We start from the raw sequence: 19,557 nt of genomic DNA on the forward strand, positions 1-19,557 counted from the left end.
CTCGCTGCAGGGGCTGCACCGCTGCCTGTTCGGTGCAGTCAGTGCAGGTCTGGGAGGGAAGGAACCTCCCCATGGAGTCTCCATCAACGAGAAGGCTCTTCCCGTCAGGACAAAGCTTGGGAACCCCTCCAGAGACACGGCAGCGCGGTTCATTCGTGTGCAGAACTCCAGGGTGGCTTTAGTGCTGATGTGAGGAGCTGAGAGATGCAACAGGGAGGCTGCGAGCCCAAAGCCTGCCCAGCAGAGCGGGGTTTGGCTATTGAGCACCGGCAGGGCGGGCACGGTTGGAAGCTTTGCCTGGGGTGATGCTCAGCCCACGTTAGGGTGAGGAGACAGCGAGGATGGCTCCATGCAGGGCAATCCAGGGGGGCTTGTAGAGCTGGTGCTCTTTGCCTGCCCAGTGTTGGGGCTAGGAAGGGGAATTGGCTCCTTATGAACCATGGGGGCACCGCGCAGGTACCGGGGCTCGCAGACCCCCAGCAACCCCCGCCCGGTGTCAGCCCCATCGCACCCGCAGCAAAGCGGCGGCTTCGGGTCCGTGCGGGCGCTGGGACGAGCCTGGGCTGCCCGGGGCCGGTGCGTGCGGGGCGGCAGCGGAGCCGCTCCAGCCCCGTGCGGGCTCAGCGCGGTCACTGCGCTCCCCCCCCCCGCGGAGCAGATCCGACCTGAGGGCAAGCTCCCACTGGAACCAAGCGGCTGCGAGGGCAAACTCTGCCTCCCGCCCGCCCGCAGGGGCAGCGGGGCTGCGCTTTGTTAGCGAGCAAGGAGCCAGCAGCGGGCTTGGTTCGCATGGGTTTAACTGCGAGTGCTGCAGCTCCTTCCCCTGGGGTGAGCTGGGGGGGGGGGGTTCTGGCAGTCCCCCCAAGCCACCTCATTCTCCTTCCCTGCACCACCCCACTTCAGTGGCCTTTGGGATGCCGGTGGCAGCCCCTGTGCTCCTCGCCCCTCACCTGCACCCCCTTATCCCCAGCACAGGAGATCCCCTGGGTGCAAAGGGGGGAATGGGGTATTTCCCATCTCAGTCCCCTTGTAGAGATCTGAGCTGCCAGAAATGGCATTGGCTGGGGGTTCTGCTGGGACAGAGCTGATCCAGGCCCACGCTGTGCGGGGCAGGGTCCTGCCCAGGGCTGGGAAGCCAGGCTTTCCCTATGCTCCTCATTAAAGCAGCACAGAGAGGAGATGCTCCTGCTGGAGACTCCCTCTGCCATCAGTTGGGCGGTGGTGGCAGAGCATAGGGCAAAGCTGGCCATTGCAGGTGTGAACATCAGCTCCCATGAGGGGCAGGGGGCTCAGTGACCCCTTCCCATCACCTCCCTGTTTTCCACACACATCCCTCCCTCCCCACCCACCCAACATGAAATGCCCACAGCCCGGCTGACGCATTGCTGCAGCTCCAACACGGAAACCTCATCCTAGCAGAGGGCTCTGGCTGCACCGGGCCTGTCCATCACCATCCAGTACCTCACTGTAGTGCAATGTGATGCCCATGGCTTAATCCTGCAGCACCAGCAGGGCAGCTCCTGCTGCTTCAGAGCCCGGCTTTGGCTTCCCCTCCCTTAGCGCAGGCAGCGAGCAACAGTGGGTGCCTGCTCAGTGCTGAGCCCAAGCGGTGCCTCTGGGTGCTCGGATGCAGGCACCCTGTTCCTCAGAGGAGCACTAAAGAGTTAAAAGCAAATCAATGCTGACAATGCTCTGCTTTGCCCTGCACAAAGTCCCTGAGCCATGTCCCTGGGGTCCCTTGTGCCGGGGAGCAGGCACTGAGCTCTTCTGGGGGGCACAGCAGGATGAGGGATGCCCTGGGCAGGGACTCACTGCAGGAACCAGGTAGAGCCATGGAAAATCATCTCCCAGAGCTGATACTCTCCGAGCATCACCTGCGGGTGGTGCACGGTGGCCCCCCAAAGTGGGCAGTGCTCATCCTTGTAGTGTGGGGTGAAGGCTCCGTGCATGGGGCTGCTGTGGGGGCTGAGGGAGGGATGGGAAAGGGGAAGGGGGTGAGATCCGTCTGATTCCTCCCCCTAAACCCTGCGTTCCCACGGCTCGGCTCTGGAGCAGGAGCCTGTGAACAGAGCCTGGCCTCTGGCCCAGGACCCGCTCCGGGTGCTCTTGTCCTGCTCCCCTGGGCTTTCCCTCTGCTCCCGCTGTGCTGGACACGGAGGGTGGCTTTGCTGGGTTTGCACTGAGCTGGAGGGGAGGGCAGGGACAGAGCCGAGTGCTCCAGGATGGTATCGAGAAGCTGAATGCAGTGGGAGCTCGGCCAGACCCCTTACCCCTGTGTGCCCCCTTTCCCTCACTGTGATACAGGAGAGGGACACGCTGCTCTGCTCATGCCATGCCTCAGTGCTGTCCTCTTCCCTGCCCATCCCTTCTGCTCAGACAAGGGTCAGCACCAAGTCCCCAGCACCCCCCCCTCCTGTCCCCATCCTCTCCATCTCCCCTTCCTCCAGCGTCACTTGCCTGGCAGGAGCAGGGCAGCCCCAGGGATCCTCAGAGCCACGGCCGGGGCAGGACAAGCCCAGATCTCACCCCCAGCCCGTGCCAGGGTGCTCCAACCCCCTGGGGTGCCGCTCCCAAGGGTTCCCCAGCAGGGACCGGTGCCGGTGCTGGTGCCACCGTGCTCATCCAGCGGGAAGAGCGGATCTCGGCTGCCGGTGTGGGGCCGATGCTGCTGCGGAGGGAGAAGGGGGGATTCCTCCATCCGAGGAGAGAACCTGCGGGCAGGTGACGTCAGGGCAGGAGAGGGAAGGGAGTCTCCTGCAGCAGGGATGGAGGATGCAGGGTAGGAGCGTGGGGGGACCAGAGGGGCTGCTGGGGTGGCGGAGCTGCTTCCTGTGGGGCAGCCCCCTCTGTCCTGGTCTGTCACTGCCGGGTGGGGCGGCTGTTGCAGGCGACGCAGTCAAAGAGCAGCGGGGACCTTCAGGGGAGGCCATGAGGAACTTAGAAACGGGGTAAAACACAACCCCAAATATCCGTGTGTCCCGGAGGAGGGTGGCTCCCCAGGGAGCTCCCATCAGGTCTTTGCTATAAGATGCTGTCAGCACACACTGGTGGCCTCGGCTCCTCCTGAGGTCACCCCGCTGCGTGTGTTGTGTGTGTGTGCATCCACACATGAGCACCCAGAGCCAACCGGCCCCGAGGGTACCACCGGGGGAGCCAGCGGAGCCCCCATGGTGGCACTTTGGTGTTGAAACACCGCAGCACTACAAGGGGTCTTTGTTTCCCTGGTGAGGCAGCTCCTCTCGAACCGTTTCCATCCCCAACCAGCAGCCAGCTCAGGGGAGCCCCAGTGGGGAGCCCCAATGGGCTTGCTGCTTGACTCCGGACGTGCCACCACCCTTGTGCAGCGGGCGAGAGCAGAGCGAAGGAAGGACCACGCCGCTGTCCCCTCAGATGCTCGTCTGCAGGTCACCGTTGAGCAGGGTCCGCTGGGTTTCCGTGGTCTCGTTGAGCCTGGATTTGTCCTGCTTGCTGTCGCTGCGGTCCGCCTCGTCCATGCCGCCGACCTTCACCAGGCACAGGACGTTCTGGAAGCTCTTCTTGAAGTTGTCGGACAAAAAGGCGTAAAGGATGGGGTTGGCGCAGCTGTTGGCGTAACTGAGGACCACCACGAAGTCAAACATGCCCTTGAGGACGGGCGTGGGCACGATGAGCACGGAGACGGAGGAGACGTTGAAGATGTAGAAGGGGAGCCAGCAGAAGATGAAGACAGCGACCACGATGGACACCATCCTGGTCACCTTCTTCTCGGACTTTTTCCTCTTGGAGGAGCCCACTCTGATGCCCGAGGACTTGACTTTGATAATGATGAACAAGTAGCAAAGGCAGATAATGGTGAGAGGCACCAGGAAGCCCAGGATGAAGGCGTAGATGATGAAGCCCGTGTACCAGGCACCCGACTCTCCTGGCCAGATGATGGTGCAGCTACTCCTGCCGTGGTTATGCTGCACGCCAGCGTAAATCATGATGGGCATGATCACCAAGAGGGAGATGCCCCAAACGGCCACGTTGATCATTTTGGCTGTCCTGGGCCGCCTCCACTTGGCAGATTTGATGGGATGGACGACAGCCAGGTACCGGTCAATGCTCATAACCGTCAAGCAGAAGATACTGGTGAACTGGTTGATCCCATCCACTGTCATGACAATTCTGCAGAGGGCTTTGCCAAAGGGCCAGTGCACCAGGGCCACCTGCATGGCCAGGAAGGGCAGCCCGAGCATGAAGAGCTCGTCCGCGATGGCCAGGTTGAGGATGTAGATGTTGGTGATGGTCTTCATCTTGGCATAACGAAGGATGACATATATCACCAGCGTGTTGCCGCACAGCCCGATGATGCACACCACGAAGTAGATGAAGGTGAGGATGGCGTTGCTGGTCAGGTCGAAGTGGTGGCCTGTGGCGTTCTGCGACGCGTTGGTGGGCGCCTCCACCGAGAAGTTGTCAAAGGGGGACGATGGGGAGAACCAGAACGTGGTGGCATTGGGCAGCCCGTACTCCAGCTCCATGGCTCTGCTGCTCCCTGGGTGCTGCCGGTTCAGAGGAGCCGGGATGGCATCGTCCCTCGCTCTGGGGACAGATGATTCTAGAAATGGGAGAATAAAGGGAACTGAAGGGATTCCTGGGGGGGACCTGCCCGTCCTGCTGCGAGCCCCGTGGTGGCAGAGCTGCTCCCTGCAGGGGCTCCCCCCGCACCGCCGAGCCCGGACCCGCCGCAGCTCCTCCTGGCTCCGGTGGTACCGGTGTCCCCGGGACTCCCCGCATCCAACCCTGAGTCCCCGCCGGGTGCTGGGGGAAACCTCGCTCCGTGCCTCGCCCTTCAGCGGGGGTTCCCCGGGCGGCTCCGCGCCCCCCGCCCCATCCCGATGCTCCCCGAGGGGCACCGGCGCGGTGCTGCCTCCGCCGCTCACCTGCGCCCGCCGGCGGGGACCGGCACCGGCAGCGCCCGCAGCTCCGCTCCGCTCCGCTCGGCTCCGCCGCTGGACCCAGCACCGGCTGCTGCGCTCCGCCCCGCACGGGGCGGCTCTGCGGGGCTGGGGCGGGGACAGCCCTGCCCGCACTGCCCGCGCTGCCTGTGCTGCCCTGCCTGTGCTGCCCACCCTGCTCTGCCCTCCATGCACTGCCCGCCCTGCTCTGCCCTTTTCTACCCACTCTGGGTGTAGGGATCCTGACCCCCCCCCCCAAAGCGTGGCAGCACCTGCCCGGTTCCATGGGGCTTCCAGCAGAAAACGCATCCCTCAGCTCTCTCCTCCTCCTCGCACGACCTTGGCTTTGTCAAGGCAAGCACGACCTGGCTCCTGCTGCAGAATCAACGTCTTGGTCCCAGTGATGGTGCAAAGGGCTCAGCTTCTCCTGATGTCCCCAGGGCCACCACAAGGGAGGGACGGGGTAGGGTGATGGCAGCGTGATGGCCACGCTGTGACCATGGAGCCGGGGAACCCCAAGAGGAGTCTGAGAGTCCCAATGTCTCCCAGGAAGCTGGGAGCTCCTTGGCCCCACCATTTTGCACCTTGCCACCAAATCAAGGCAGAGCAGGTCCTTGCTGGCTTGGCACAGCCCCGGAGAGGTGGGAAGGTGATGCTGTGATTGCTACAGCTGTGGGGTCTCTTGCACAATAAGGGTGGCTTCTGCCCCAGCCTCTGCAGTTAGCCAGTGACCATGACTGGAGGAGGAAGGCCGAGCCCCAGAGGTTTGGGGGAGATAACCCCTGCTCTGGTTTGTTTGAGAGCTTGAAAGCAATTAAATAATAGCTGTTCCTCTCCTCCCCTTTCCATCACTTATCAAAGAGACAATAGAGAGCAGGAAATTGAGTGACTTGGAACAAAGAGCCCAGAGCGAAGCCACCGACTGTGGTAAGAGGGGCTGGGAGGTTCTCACTTGCACTTGGCCATCCCCTTCCCAAGGTGGACCTGAAGACACCGGCTCCTGCAGCACGTGGGAGCATCATTGTGAGCCCCATAAATAGCCAGGAGGCTGCAGAAAGCTGCTTCTGGTAATTAATATCCCAGTAAAGGTGTGTGAGGAGGGAGGATGGGGAAGGAGGTGCTTTGGGAGGAGGGAGTGCAACGCGCTCACAGCCCCTATGACCTTTTCCCTGTCGGTTTATGCTCTCCCCGTGCTTCCTGTGCCCAGCAGGGATGTCCTAACGGTGCCCTCCCCTCAAAGCCACATTGGCAGTGGGAAGGGGAGTGCAAATCCTCCTTGTACCCATTTCCAGTGCTGCCTCCTCCCTGAACAGATGATGCTGCCACATCCCCGCTTGAGCCCCTGCGGGTCGGGATGCTGTGATCCTCCTCACCCCGGCACCTTCAGCAGCCCCAGTCCATACTGGTTTCTCCCAGTGTGGTGCTGAGCATCACATCTTCAGTCACTCTCTGCCCTTCACCTCCATGGGAAGCTGGTGTTGGATGCAGGGGCTGGGAGCTATGTGAGCTTTAGCTCCTTGGCTAAAACCAGATGTAATCTTCACTATAACCCTGGTGAACCGATGTGCTGAGGGCTGATCCTCGCTGATATCCACCCATTGAGGAGCGCAGCCGGGCTGTGGAATGGGAGAACCTGAGCCTTTGGAAGCCTTCTCTTTCATTCTGCTTCCATTTGGGGTTGAATCCAAGCCTGATCCCTATCTCTGGGTGGTCCCTGCTTCGCACAGACATTGTACCCCAGCAGCTGGTTTGGTGCTGGCAGATAAACTCTCTTTGTCCTTTAGCCTGGGAAGCAGCCGCTGCTGAAAAGCCATTTACTGGCAGGGCTGCATAGAGGAGAAGCGCACAGCCTCTTCCCACACGGCTTCGGGGCCCGACAGAGCCCATGGGAGAGGGGCACGGGGATTACGTGACCGCAGAGCCCTTTGTAAAGCCCTTCCAAGGTTGCTGCCATCCATTCCCAGCTGTTCCGCAAGATTCCCTATGGAAAAGAGCGCTTTCGACCCCTGTCCTGGAAATGAGTGTTGTAAGGAGCTGGGCTTTGCTTGCCAACAGAGGGGTAGGGTGAGCCGGCCTTTCTCCCCGATACATGGATGGGAGGCAGCAAGAGCTGTGGAACAGTGTGGGAATAAGGCTCTGTTGGATTGATGGGGCTCCCTGCTCTGCTGAAGGGGAGCTGGGAAGCACTTACAGGTTCCAAGTGGATGCCAGTGCAGGCAGAGATGCCCACGGGTGTGTTTTAGGTGGCATTGCCCTTTCCCTGTCCTTCCCTTTGTCCTTTCCCTGTCCTTTCCCTGCCCATCCCCAGCCCGGCAGCCAGGAGCAGGGCTGGTGGCTCTGCTGACGCCCTGGCTCCGTGTCAGGGCTGCCTGGGATTCGGGAGCCTTTGCTTTGCTTTCTGCTGATCATCCAGACAAACAGGCTTGGAGCAGCTCCCCGCGCCCCCAGGCAGGGCACAACCAAGCTGGTTGCTGCCAGATCTAATCTGGCAGCGTCTGCAGCAGTGATTGATGAGGAGGGAGAGGATGATGGATGGGGAGGGAGAGGTGAGGGTGACCGGTAGCATCCCGCATGCCCCGCAGCATCCAGACCCCATGGGATGCAGCGCCAGCGGGTTGGAGGCATTCCCAGAGGAGCATTGCACCATCCACATAGAGCTCCTTGCTGAGGGCTGCCTCCTGCTCCCACCAGACCCTCCTATTCCTGCCTCTCCCATCCATTCCCTGCACTGTTTCCCTCTGTAATCAGTTACTGATCTCTCTGAGGGCACCAGGACTGGGCTGTGGTGGGAGCCGCACATTCCCCATGGATCACATCACTGAAGCCCTTTGGCAACCATGGGTTGAAATCCCTGCTCCTGCCGATCCTCTCCCTGCTGTGTCCAGCTTGTGGGAGGCTCACAAGCATTCAATGGGGGCTCAGGAGCCCCCTGCTCTTGGCAGCCAGGCTCTGCACCAGCTTGGCCTGTCAGGGTCAGTTCCAGCGCACGCCAATCGCTCGTGTTCGTGTCCCTGTGCCCTCCTGTTGGAAGCATCCCGGTGCTGGCAGGACCCTGCTCTCCCTAGCCCTGCACTGGGTCCATTCTGTCTCCCCTGGGGAGCCCAGTGGAGGAGCACAAAGCTGTCACTGGGCTGTGACTAAGAGGTGCCATTAGCCTGGCATGGAGCTGCTCCCATGCCCTGTCCTCTGGCACGTCTCTGGATGTCCGCGTCCCCTGTGCACTGCAGCCGCCTTGGTGCACGTCCAGGCTGGCTCCATCCACTGCTCCGCCCTGGCACAGATGGGTTTGGGTTGGGAAAGAGCCTGGCCACGAGCCCAACCTGTGCAAAGGGGATGCAGAGATACCCCATTCGCCAATGCCTGGTGAGCAGCACATCTGGGGCATCTCCAGGCCCATCTCAGCCTGCGGTGCCCTGGTGCTGGGTTCTGCCTCTCTGCCACGGCTTATCCAAGCATCACTAAGGAGTTTTTACTGCAAAAACCCAAAGGGATTTGGGTCCTGGCTGCCTGTGGCTACGGTGCTGCCCCTTGCAGCATCCCACACACATCAATGAGAGAGATCGTATGAGAACTTGTGCCCCTTTTGTGCTTTAAAATGCATTTTAGGGCTCCAGGTAATGCATGATTGCTACCGTGGGTTTGGTGATGCTTTGGGGAGGGGTCCTGCAGGAGCTGCCAGGCCCCCCTGGTACTGCCTTTGCCTGTATGCACTGGGGTGCAGAGGGGTGAGAAACTGCACAGCATGGGGATGGGGCTGGACTGACCCTGTCCTTGTTGGGTCTGAGCTGCAGAGGCCAGGCAGGACCGTGCGGCCCTGGTATCATTGGGGAGGTGACCCTGAGGTGTCCCTGCACCCAGGGATGACGCTGGGGAAGGAGAACGTGAGTTGATTCTGCTGCTGCTGCTGCACAGAGCCATGTGCTGCCACACCGGCCCCATTGCCTGGAGCTGCCCACACATCCCTAGGCAGGAACAGCCCCATCAGCCTCCCCCAGACCATGGCAGGCTCCTGTTTCAGCAGTGTCCCCGTGCTCCATCACTACCCAGGGAACCCCGGAGCTCTGTTTGCTCTGTCCCTGCATCCCTCCCAGCTGGTACCTCACGCTGCATCTGCTCCTTGTGGGAGCTAATGAAGGATGAGACAATTACAGGGGGAGATTGATTAAATCCTAAATCAAGGAGGTTTCAAATGGCCTTGACCTTTCCCAGCTTTGGCAGGGGAGGCTGATCAAAGGCTGTTAGAAGACAAACACTCTAATAAAGACGGGTTATGTTGCAGAAGAGCTGGATGTGTCCTTCTGCCACCCCCTGCGCCTTCCCCTGTGGCACAAGCTGGAGGCACCAGTGAGCCCGGCCTGGCTGCTGCTGCTCAGGCTGAGCTAATGGGAGGAATCAGTGCTGGAGCTTCTCCAGCTCCATGTGGTGCAGGGGCTTGGCCACTGTGTCCCTTGTGATGATGCTTTGGGGGACCTCAATGGGTGGGAGAGGATGCGGGTGCTGCATGCACCCTCCAAAGGCTGTGTCGGGGCTGGCTGCCAGCACTGATGGCTATGGGGGGTGTTTGCTCCTGCTGGGTGTTGCAGGCTGCTCATTAAGGTGCAGCCGCCGGTCTCTAATGAGCGCTGCTAATTGCGCTGCACGGGCACAGCCCCCCCGCGGGACCGTGCTAATAAACTGCCCGGAGATGCCAAGCCTACCCCAGTCCAGAGACCGGGATTTGAGCAGCCCAACCCGGGGGTCACCGTGCAGCGGGGGGGGGCTGAGCCGTGACCGGCGGTGACAGTGACAACAACAGTGATAGCAGTGATATAGCAGTGATAACAGTGACAACGACAGCTCCGTGCCGCGCCCGCCCGCGCCGCCCGCCCGCTTCACTTTCCCGCGGCCTTGCCTTCCCGAAACACAAGAACCGCGGGCGGCCCGCCCTCGCCGCGCTCCCATTGGTCGAGGCCGCGGTGGTGGGCGGGGCGGCGGCAGCGACACGTGTGCGGCACCAGGAAGCGGTGGCGGCAGCGGCCGGTGAGCGGGGTCGGGGGCTCCGGGTGGGTTCCGGGCCCGGCTTTAGCAGCCGGAGGGGTCCTGGGGGTGCCGGGTGCTGGCACTGGGAGCCCCGCGGCAGGGCCCGGTCCGGTGCTGGGGTCCCGGCTCCGGGGGGCGCGGGGTCTGCCCCGGGTTGCTGGGGGGGTCCTGGCCCAGGCACCCACCGCAGAGGGTTTAGCAGCAGCCCTGGGGTAAGGCCGGGGAGGGCTTTAGGAGGAGGAAGGGAGCACCGGTGCGTGTGTTCCTTATGTACCTCTATAGGTGTATGATGCGGGAGTGTTTTGGTTTGCTGGCCTGTAAATACGTGTGGGTTTAGGTATTTATGTGCCTGTTTCTGCACACGTGTGTGGTTCCGCAGCAGCGCGGCTCCTGGGCTGGTCCCAGAGCACAGTGTGGCCAATGACCCCCCCAGAGCTCGGTTTTCGAGGGGTCATTCCCATGTTTCCTTGATCCTGGGGCTCAGCAGTGTTGGGAGCTGGGTCCCACAGGGGTATTTGCCTTCAGTGCTAGGAAAACAGGTTTTGGGCATAAATAAGTGCCACCCAGCAGCGGGGTGAATGGCCTGGGGATGTGGGATGCAGCATCCCCTTGCTCTGTGGGGTTTGAGCACTGTTTCTTTGTGCTTTTCCTTGTGCTCTGATGCTGCTCAGGGAGCTGAGCCCAAAATCAGCCTGGGGCCCTGCACCAGATGGGGTGTGATGCATCCCAGCCATCCCTCCTTGGGCCCTCCTGCTCCTCTGAGCTCAGATTAAGCCTTGCTTAAGGGGAAAAGAGAAGCTCGGAGAGGCATTGGGGATGGTTAAGCTCACTCTGCCCCCTCTGCTGAGGAGGGGTTTGGGGCTCCCATGTTAATAAGGGGTGGATATGGGGGTTGTTCTCTCTTTACACACCGAGTGCTTCTCCTGACCGTGTTGTCCCCCCAGGTCAGCATGATCCCAGGGCACGGGCCGGTGCTGCAGGCGGTGCTGGGCACGTTCCTCACGTGGGGGCTGACGGCGGCCGGGTCTGCACTGGTGTTCGTGTTCTCCAGTGGGCAGGTGGGTGCTGGGTGCATCCGTGGGGTCCCGGCGAGGGCTGCACCGTGGCCATGGGTGGGTTTGGCTGCCCGGTCCCAGGTGTGAGCTGCTCACCATTGGTCCTGGGGGCAGGAGTGGAAGAATCCAGTTCGTTTCCATCCTGTTTATCCACACAGAAGGCAATCAGATTCCTGACCCCAGGCAGTGCAGGCAGGGCTCCGTGTTTGGAATAGCAGGTTTTCCTTCTGTAACCTGCTTTTTCCTGCCGCATCCCCAGCCCAGGATTCGGGTCAGAACGAGCAGAGCGCTGCTCTTTAACTCGTGTTGTGTTCCAAAATTAGAGGCCCCTCTTGCTCCTGTCTTCAAAGTTGCCTGCATGGATTTATTATTTATGGCCTTCTCTTGTGATGATTTATTCAGGAGCCTGTGCACAGTGAGGCTCCCTTTGCAGGCACAAGCTGGTTTCCTTCCTAGGGCTAAAGAGGGAAAACTGCCCTGGGAGCGGAGCAGGCAGGATAGGTACTGGGTTCTTGGAGAGTGATGGCTTTGTTTGTAGCAGCCTCTTGTTAGAGGCCTCAAAGTCTTAATGCAGGTGGGAGAGTTCCTGGTTTACCTTTAGAGTGGTTATGGGATGGGCCGAGGGAGCTGGGATGCGCTAGTGGGGTTCCATCACCCCAGCACAGTGGGCTCCTTACCATGAGGAGCATGGTTTTTGCCCCAAAGCACAGGAATCACTTGGGTTGCAGGGGTGGGATGAAGGACGTTATCCCACTGCTTCTGCTGGGAGTCAATGGTGTGTTTTGTGCTTGGTTTCCAGAGGCGGATCCTCGATGGGAGCTTAGGCTTCGCCGCGGGGGTAAGTACAGCATCCTTCTGCTGCTCGTCTCTGTTCTCCTGAGGACACCTCCACAGCCCATCCATGCTCCGTTTGGTTGCCTGTTCATGTTAGTGTCTCATGGATAATGGCCTGAGGTGCAGATGGGGCAGGAGGAGCGTGGTGCAGCTCTGGTTTCCTTGTGTCTCACTGCCTCCTTTGTGAGCACTAGGAGGGGTGTGAGGATGCTGAGCTGCCCACCTGGGTTTGGTGCTCTGGAGTTAAACTCTTCTCATTGTCCTAGGGGTCTGAAGTGCCATGGTGGGTGATAGGAAACACCACAAAGCTCAGTTTGCTCCCTGCCGAGCTTCCCTGCAATGTGCCTGTGACTGCTGCTGGTGTGAATAATTGAACTCATCTGTTGGAACGCTGGGGCCATCATTTATAGATGACTCCCTGGCTCTGGAGCTTTCCTCTATGGTCACTTCCAGAGCTGTTTTGCTGTGGAAGGCACAACCTAGTCCTTGCCAAGCCAACTTGGAGCCACTTCTGTGGTGCTGGGGGCAGCGTGGGGCTGGCTCGGTGCTGGCAGGGCACAGCGTGATGCTGGCCTTGCCGTGGCTGCTGTGTCACCCTGCCAGGAGCTGTCAGTGCTGCGTGGCAGAGGTGTGGCTCCGCCGGGGAAGCAGAACTGCAGACATTGGCTGCTCCCTCCAATGTGCTGGGCTCGGAGCAGGAAAGGGGAATTGTTGTCCAGGGATGCTGCGGGGGCCTCTTGATGAAGGTGCTGCAGCTGGTGCTGGATGGGGCGAGGTGTTTGTGCCACACAGGGTCACTGCAGCCCGGCCAGGACCAGCTCCTCTGGAGGAGGATATCAAGAGATCCACAGTGATTCAAGGCCAGGTTGGACACAGGGGCTTGGAGCAAGCTGCTCCAGTGGAAGGGGTCCCTGCCCGTGCAGGGGTTGGAGCTGGAGGAGCTTTAAGGTCCCTTCAACCCAACCCATTCCATGTGTGTGTTTGGCAGTTGTACAGAGCCCTGGAGAAGCTGGAGGAGGAACCACGGCCTGACCCAGCCCTTTGGCAGGAAGGACTGTAGCTGACTCTTAGGTTTAGGTGGGATGTGATGCTGGGATGAAGCTGGTTGCGTGTCTGAGGCTGTCTGTGCCTGGAGAGGGAACCCTGTGGAGTCCTGCCTGGCTGGGACAAGGGGCTGTTCCGGCCTCATCCAGGCTTGTGCTGCAGATCCAGTGTTGGGGGCTCTCTGCTGGCTCCATGAAGGACAAAAAGCAGGATGTGGGGCAGCCAGGTGTGAAACCTATTTGTGTGGGTTTCTTCCTCCTCTTTAAGAGCATCTCTTCAGGCAGCAGCTCATGGGCTGCTGCTCTTGCTGTAAGGGATTTGTGTTTAAGGCACCGTGGCTTTGATGCCCATCTCTTGCAGATACAGATGGGCTGTTTCTCAGGGCACTGGGGCAGACAGGAAGCGCTGAGCTTCCTCTTTATCTCTGCTCTCCATCCTGGGCTGCTGGGTTTAATTGAACTTCCCTTGTGCTCTGTCAGAGGCAGCAAACCCTCAGGTCTATGTGTTCAGAGGCAGGTATTGCTGCTGCCTTCGCTGTTCGGTGCTTAGCTCAGGATCCCTGATGCTCATCTGGGCTCCAGGGGACATGCACGGTGCTCTCCAGGCCCTGGATCACTGATGGAAGGCAGTCCTCTCTCCTGTTGGTGTCTGATGTGTCATATGTGTCATGTTGTGTCTGATGTGTCAAAGGGGACCTGTGTGCTTGGTAGCACTGTGCTTGGCTTCCTCCAGCCCAGTACCAGTGCTTGGGTCTCTGAGCATTTAGCTCCTCTCTGCCTCAGTTCCCCCTCTGGAACTCAGGGATAATAGAGGCCTTTGGATGTGAAAGCCTCCGAGGTGATGTGTTTCCATAGAGACAAGGCTTTGCTTGCTTGGGCATCTGATGTGGAATCCTGGCTTTTCTCTTAAATCTTGATATCCTTAACTAAGACCTTGATGTTGTAGATGCTCTCTGTTATGTCGGTGTTATCCCAGCGGTGCTGTGCTCCCTCCCTGCAGCCTCTCCTGCCTATTCCTGTCTGCCTCTTAGCTTGATTTCTCCTGTCCCACGTGAAGCAGTGAATGGTGAGGACGTGCTCTTTAAACCACACCAGGCACGTCTCCTATTGAATATTCCCTTTCAGTGCTGCTTAAAACAGCATCAGTAATTGACACAGGTCTGCTGAGGCTGCTCCCTGTTCTCGGAGCCTTACAATCATTTAGGTTAGAACAGCCCTTCAACAGCGTTGAATCCAACCTGAATGAAGTCAGGCTCAAAAGCTTGGCCTGCCAGGCTCTCACCTTCCCCTCCTGCCCAGGGCATCCCTTTCCCTTGTAAGCCCCTGGGGTTGTGTGACCTGCACACTGTTAATGCGGCTGCTTCCCTTGGAGCCACTGTTCTCATCTGGGTGGCCACGCAGGAGTGTGATGAGATGGGGCTGCCTGCAGCACGTGAGGGTGTGATGCCAGGCCTGGATCAGTGCAGGGACCCCCCCCTTGCCCTTGGGTCCAGCAGGAGCAGTGGTGCTTGCAGATGAGGATCATTGCCCTCTTGCTCCTGTGCAGCTGTGGGGCTCGAGGCCGTTGGGGTTTGAGCCTCTGCCTGTGCTGATGTACCCCAGGGAATGGTTTGGGCTCTGCGTGGCCCGGGGATGCTGTAGATCCGTGGCTGCCTTCTGTGTGCTTCCTCCTCCTCCATCAGCCCCAGCTCTGTCAGGAGCGGGTGGGTTTATGGCATTGCTGCAGCTTGGCTCGGGAGCGTGAAGTGCCTAAATCCACCCTGGCTGTGTCCTGGAGCTGGAGGGATGTGGGTCCCCTGCTCCCTGGCTTGGAGGGGGAGGCTTTGTGCAGAAAGTGGCTTCGTGTTTCATTGATCTGAGGCATCCCAGGCAGGATTTTCCCCTTTTATTCCTGCCTTTGTCACCAGTTTGCTCAGGGGCATCGGTGGGGTTTGGGTTCCTCTCCTTGGTTGGGGACTTTATACAGGTTTGAAATAGATGGTGATTGCTTTGTTACTTATGTCACTGGCAGAAATCCTCACCCTGTTGTTCAGGAGCATCTTCTGATGTAAGGGATGCTGCTGAACCAGAGGGGGAACTCATGGACTCTAATACTGCCAAACACACACATGGAATGGTTTGGGTTGGAAGGGACCTTAAAGCTCCTCCAGGTCCAGCAGCAGGAGCACCCTTGGGCAGGACTTTGGCTGCTCTCATGTCCCTAAACCCACATGGGGTCATCATCCCTTCTGCCTGCTTCCAGCTCCCCCACTGAGTGGGGACAAGGGGTTTCTCTGCATGGAAGGCTGTAGGAATCGATGTGTTCCCCCCCCTCCAAGCAATTGAAGGTGGTTGTGGAGCCCCCCAGTTCATTCCCTCAGCTGCTGAGGTTGGGGTGACTTCAAGCTCTGTCATCACCTCCCCACAGGGCCTGTGCACAGCAGAGCTGGTGGGAGTTCTGCTGCTGCCTTGGGGGGTGATGGGATCTGGAGGCTGAGCCGTGTCATGCCTCTGTTTTCCATAGGGAAATGATATCTTAAGGAAGATGACACCATAATTCTGCAAAGCCTTTCCCTGTTGCTCGTGTTTCCATGTTGGGGCGTGTGGTTGTGTTTTAAAGGAGGTGGCATTTGAAATATGAAGTTTGACAGCCGTGCTTAGGGCTGACATGACAGCCTGCTTTCTTCTTACTCACAGAGAGCTGAGATTCACACAGTCCCTCAGGGACTGGTGTCTCCAGCAATAGGCATCTCGCTCCTTCATTAGAAGCGAGTTAAAATGTAATGGTTTGTTACGTGCTTCCGTGGGTGAGCACTCGTGCTGTGGGAGCAGGTGGAGCAGCATCTCTGCTGAGCATCCTGCAAGCGGGACCTTGGGGTTGCTGCATGGAGCGGTGGGGTTGTGATCGCAGTATCCCAGTATGTTAGAGATGGGAAGGGACCTCAAAAGCTCATCCAGTCCAATCCCCCTGCTGGAGCAGGAACACCTAGATAAGGTTACACAGGAACGTGTCCAGGTGGGTTTTGAATGTCTCCAGAGAAGGAGACTCCACAACCTCCCTGGGCAGCCTGGTCCAGTGTTCTGTCACCTCACTGAGAAGAAGTTTAAGTGGAACCTCTTGTGTTCCAGTTTGTACCCATTGCCCCTTGTCCTATCATTGTTTGCCACTGAGAAGAGCCTGGCTCCATCCTCGTGATGCTCCCCCTTTATATATGGGCAGGGAGTGCAGAAGGCCTCCCCCTTTATATGATGAAGGGCCGCTGTGGCTGTGCCAGTGCCATAGAAAGTCACCCTAAAGAGCTCATGTCAGTTGTTTGCTGCCTTGCACTTCTGAGCTGAGGGAAACACTCATGGTGAAAACAGGGAAATGCTCACTTCTCCATGCTGTGGTGATCTGGTCCATCAGGAAGCAGGTTCTGATGGCTCTGCAGTGCAGGGGTTTCCCTGGCTGGAGGGTGGGCATCTGGGGTCAGACACCATGGGGTCTCCATGGTTCTCAATGGTCCCCTTGTCTCCCAGGTCATGCTGGCCGCTTCCTACTGGTCCCTCCTGGCCCCAGCCATCGACATGGCCGAGGAGTCCGGCAGCTTCGGAGCCTTCGCCTTCTTCCCAGTGGCCCTGGGCTTTGCTCTGGGAGCAGCTTTCGTGTACTTGGCCGACCTGCTCATCCCGGCTCTGGTAAGTGGAGTCATGGAATCCCATGCAGCTTGCTCCAAGCCCCTGTGTCCAACCTGGCCTTGAGCGCTGCCAGGGATGGGGCAGCCACAGCTTCTCTGAGCACCCTGTGCCTCAGCACCCTCATAGCGAGGATGCTCCTGGGCTCTTCCTCCAGCTTTAATAACCCCGTGTGTTCTGGGTGGTGCTGCTGCAGCTTCAGGCTCTCTGCACTCCTCTTTCCTCCCCTTCATGCCGCTGCTTTTGTTCTTTTCCCTGGCAGTGCTTTGCAAACAGCTCAGGTGTGACCTTCCCTTTCAGCCCAGGGGTTTAACGTGCGGAGCTGCCAACCCTTTAAGCACTTCAGAATGGAGTGAACCATCCTGGTGCTGAAGAGTGCTCTTGCAGAAACAAATACATCGGGAGCTGTTGGGCTTTTCCAGCTGGGAACGCAAGCGTGGCTTCGTCAGGGTGTTTCCAACAGCCTCCAAAGAGCTTTTAAACTGTAGTTATTTGAGTGGAAGGGGAGATTATTTATGGCTATGAGTAAGGAATGTGAGGCTTCCCACTTAGCTGGTATCCAATGGAGCCTGTGGCATCGGCTTTCCTGCTCCCTCGCTTTCTGAGCCTCTTGGAACAGGTCCTGAACCCTTTGCAGGATGCAGTGAGGGGCCAGGAGCTGCTCTCTGCCTGCCAGAGCCCTTGGAAGCTGTTTGCCATCAAACCCTGCTTTCTCCTATTGCTCTCGGTTGCCTGTCTCTTGCCTGCATTGGCCATCGTGGTGATTGCCCTCGTTAGAAGGAGCTGGATGGGGCTCAAGATGTATTTGATCAGCTGCATGAAGCTGCTGTTTCCCAACAGGGTAAACAGTTGTACCACAAACCCCACTGCTTCCTGATGGCTGCTGTTCTCTGCTGTGTTTGGAAATGAGAGCTTGTGGAGGGGAATTCTTGCACTGCACAGAGCAGGATGGGGTGGTGACAGGGGTGGAATGGAAAAGGGGGTGTCTCTGTTCTGGGCTATGGGCAGGACTCGCTGTGTCAGAGCTTGTGCAAATGCAAAATGCCACTTAGGTAACTCAGGCCTCCTGCACTCCCTGCCCAGAGGCAGCGGTGACAGCTCCGGGGCTGGTCAGATGCTCTGCAGTGCGCAGGGGATGCGACTTCTGGGATGCTTTAGGGTACCCAGAGACTTGGTGAAGTTATGAGGGATGATGTGGAAAGAGCGCGGGTAGAGGTTAAAGCTGAATGTGTTGAAATGAAGAATCAGTGTCTGGTCAGTCTGGAGCCATCCTTGGGGCTGTGCTGGCAGGGGAATTTGGCTCAAGATGCATCTCCCCTCACTTGGAGCCCAGACGTCTCTCTTGGGAGCTGTTCAGACAAAGGTTAAACCATTGCACTTCACTTCCAACAGTGTCACTTCTTTCTAAATCAGTTAATCTCAGAGTTGGCTGGTTCGGGTATTTGTTTCCCTGCACTTTAAGTCAGGCAGGGAAGGGATGCTGGTGAGAGCATGGGGCTCGCTGTCCCTGCAGGGCAGGACCAGGGATCCCTTCTTAGCCTATTGCTGTGTATGCAGAGAGCTCTCTCTGTACCTGGCACTCCTCCAGAATCGGTTTGCTGGGTAACAACAGGTAGTAAAAGCTTTTAATGAGTCCTTATCACTCCAGCCCTGCTCCCTGGGGAGGGAGAAAGGTTTTGCTCCTGCTGCAGCCCCAACAGCAGCTCCGGTGGTACCCAAGTGGCAGAGCTGGGGCCAGCAGGAGGGTTAAAACTCCGAGAGAAACTGGTTTAATGATGCCCAACAGCTGTAGTCACAGGATTCCTTAGGAAAGTCAAATCCAATCTATTCCATCTTTATCTTTTGCCATTTCCCTGTGTGAAGCCTTTAACGTGTTATCCTTTAGCTGAGCTCAGGGAGGAGGGGATGCTGGTGGTGGAGGACAACAAACTACAACGGGAGGGCTTGGAGGATGAGACCATTGCAGGAGCAGGCCTCAGGGGCTCTAAGTAAGAGGCTCACCCATATTTTGGCAACCGTTTCCTTGTCTGTGTTGAGCCAAAGCGTGTCTTCACCAGCAGGACCGGGTTTGGTGCTGGGGAGGTGGCAGCAGAGCTGGTTCTGCAGCAGGATGGTGGAGTTTCTGGCGTATCTTAAACCACTAAAGAACACACAGCCCATTCTCCTCTTCCCAGCCTGGCCCTGGTGATGCCACAGCAGGTTTCTCTCTTCCTTTGCTCTTATTTAACCTGACTGCTATACTTTAAACAAGAGCTTGACTTTCAACTGGTATTGAGGCAGTTGCTGCATGGAGAGGGGCAGGGGATGGGGAGGGTGAAGGAGATGCTATTGCCTTTACTAAAGAGGGTTGGGGCTGAGGGTCTCTGATGCCAAGACCCAAAGCCTCAGAGGGAGGCTTGACTTGACAGTGCTGCTCAGCACAGTAGGTCCCTGCTCACTGCGTAGCTATTTTGGGTCTACTGGAACACATAGGAATGCTGAGATTAAGTATTATTATTCTCATCCTTCAGATCTGTCTTGCAGCTCTGCTGACTTGGCTGGGTTTGCTCAGTCTCAGGTTTTATTGGGCTTCCAGGATGGGTTTCCTGCTCTGTTCCCCTTCTTCCCAGAGGGATCCCACAGGAGCCCAGAGGATGCATCCAGCCCTGACTCTGGCTTTCAGGCAGTCCCTGGCTGCTTTTGCTCCTCAGTTTCCACATGGATCTGTGTTGCCTTTGTCTTTGAGCTGCTGGATCCCAGCGGTGCTGCTGCTGGAGCTCCCATGGGTGTTCCAGTGGAGCCTGGGGTGGGATGCCGGGTCTGGCACAGGGGGTTGCTTGTGTTGAAGCTGTGCTTCCAGGAGCTCCCCTGCTCCTGCCTTTTCCACATCAGTGCCCTTAAGTTCTCCTCTGGGCAAGTGGGAATTCACAGACGTGATGCGGGTGGATTGGGGATGAGGCATAGGCAAGGGAGAGGAGAGAACGACTGGCCATGGTGCGGGATGATAAACCCCTTGTGGGCTGCACATCAGCTCGGCTCTACCTGCCATAACAT

General features: G+C 58.5%; 2 protein-coding genes across 2 annotated transcripts in view; one reads left to right on the forward strand and one right to left on the reverse strand.

Annotated features, from left to right (window-relative positions):
- Positions 1-3,319: 3,319 nt before the first annotated feature.
- Positions 3,320-4,596, reverse strand: SSTR2 (somatostatin receptor 2). Its single transcript, XM_061377411.1, has one exon. It carries the CDS (start codon positions 4,500-4,502, stop codon positions 3,387-3,389), a length of 1,116 nt encoding a protein of 371 aa, XP_061233395.1. The 5' UTR covers positions 4,503-4,596; the 3' UTR covers positions 3,320-3,386.
- A 5,319-nt stretch (positions 4,597-9,915) lies between these two features.
- Positions 9,916-19,557, forward strand: part of SLC39A11 (solute carrier family 39 member 11) — a 75,405-nt gene continuing 65,763 nt past the window's right edge. The window contains exons 1-4 of the mRNA XM_061376917.1: positions 9,916-9,938; positions 10,883-10,996; positions 11,793-11,831; positions 16,369-16,527. Of these exons, the coding sequence (XP_061232901.1) occupies positions 10,889-10,996; positions 11,793-11,831; positions 16,369-16,527 (306 nt within the window). The 5' untranslated portion in view covers positions 9,916-9,938; positions 10,883-10,888. The remainder of the gene's footprint in view (positions 9,939-10,882; positions 10,997-11,792; positions 11,832-16,368; positions 16,528-19,557) is intronic.

The sequence above is a fragment of the Neopsephotus bourkii genome, unplaced genomic scaffold (assembly GCF_033783945.1).
Source record: "Neopsephotus bourkii isolate Nb327-2 ecotype Australia unplaced genomic scaffold, CSIRO-AGI_Nbou_v1 NB_1749, whole genome shotgun sequence".
Lineage (NCBI taxonomy): Eukaryota > Metazoa > Chordata > Aves > Psittaciformes > Psittacidae > Neopsephotus > Neopsephotus bourkii.

Coding starts and splice junctions, on each gene's coding strand:
- SSTR2 (XM_061377411.1), bottom strand. CDS start 4,502: ATGGAGCTGGAGTACGGGCTGCCCAATGCCACCACGTTCTGGTTCTCC.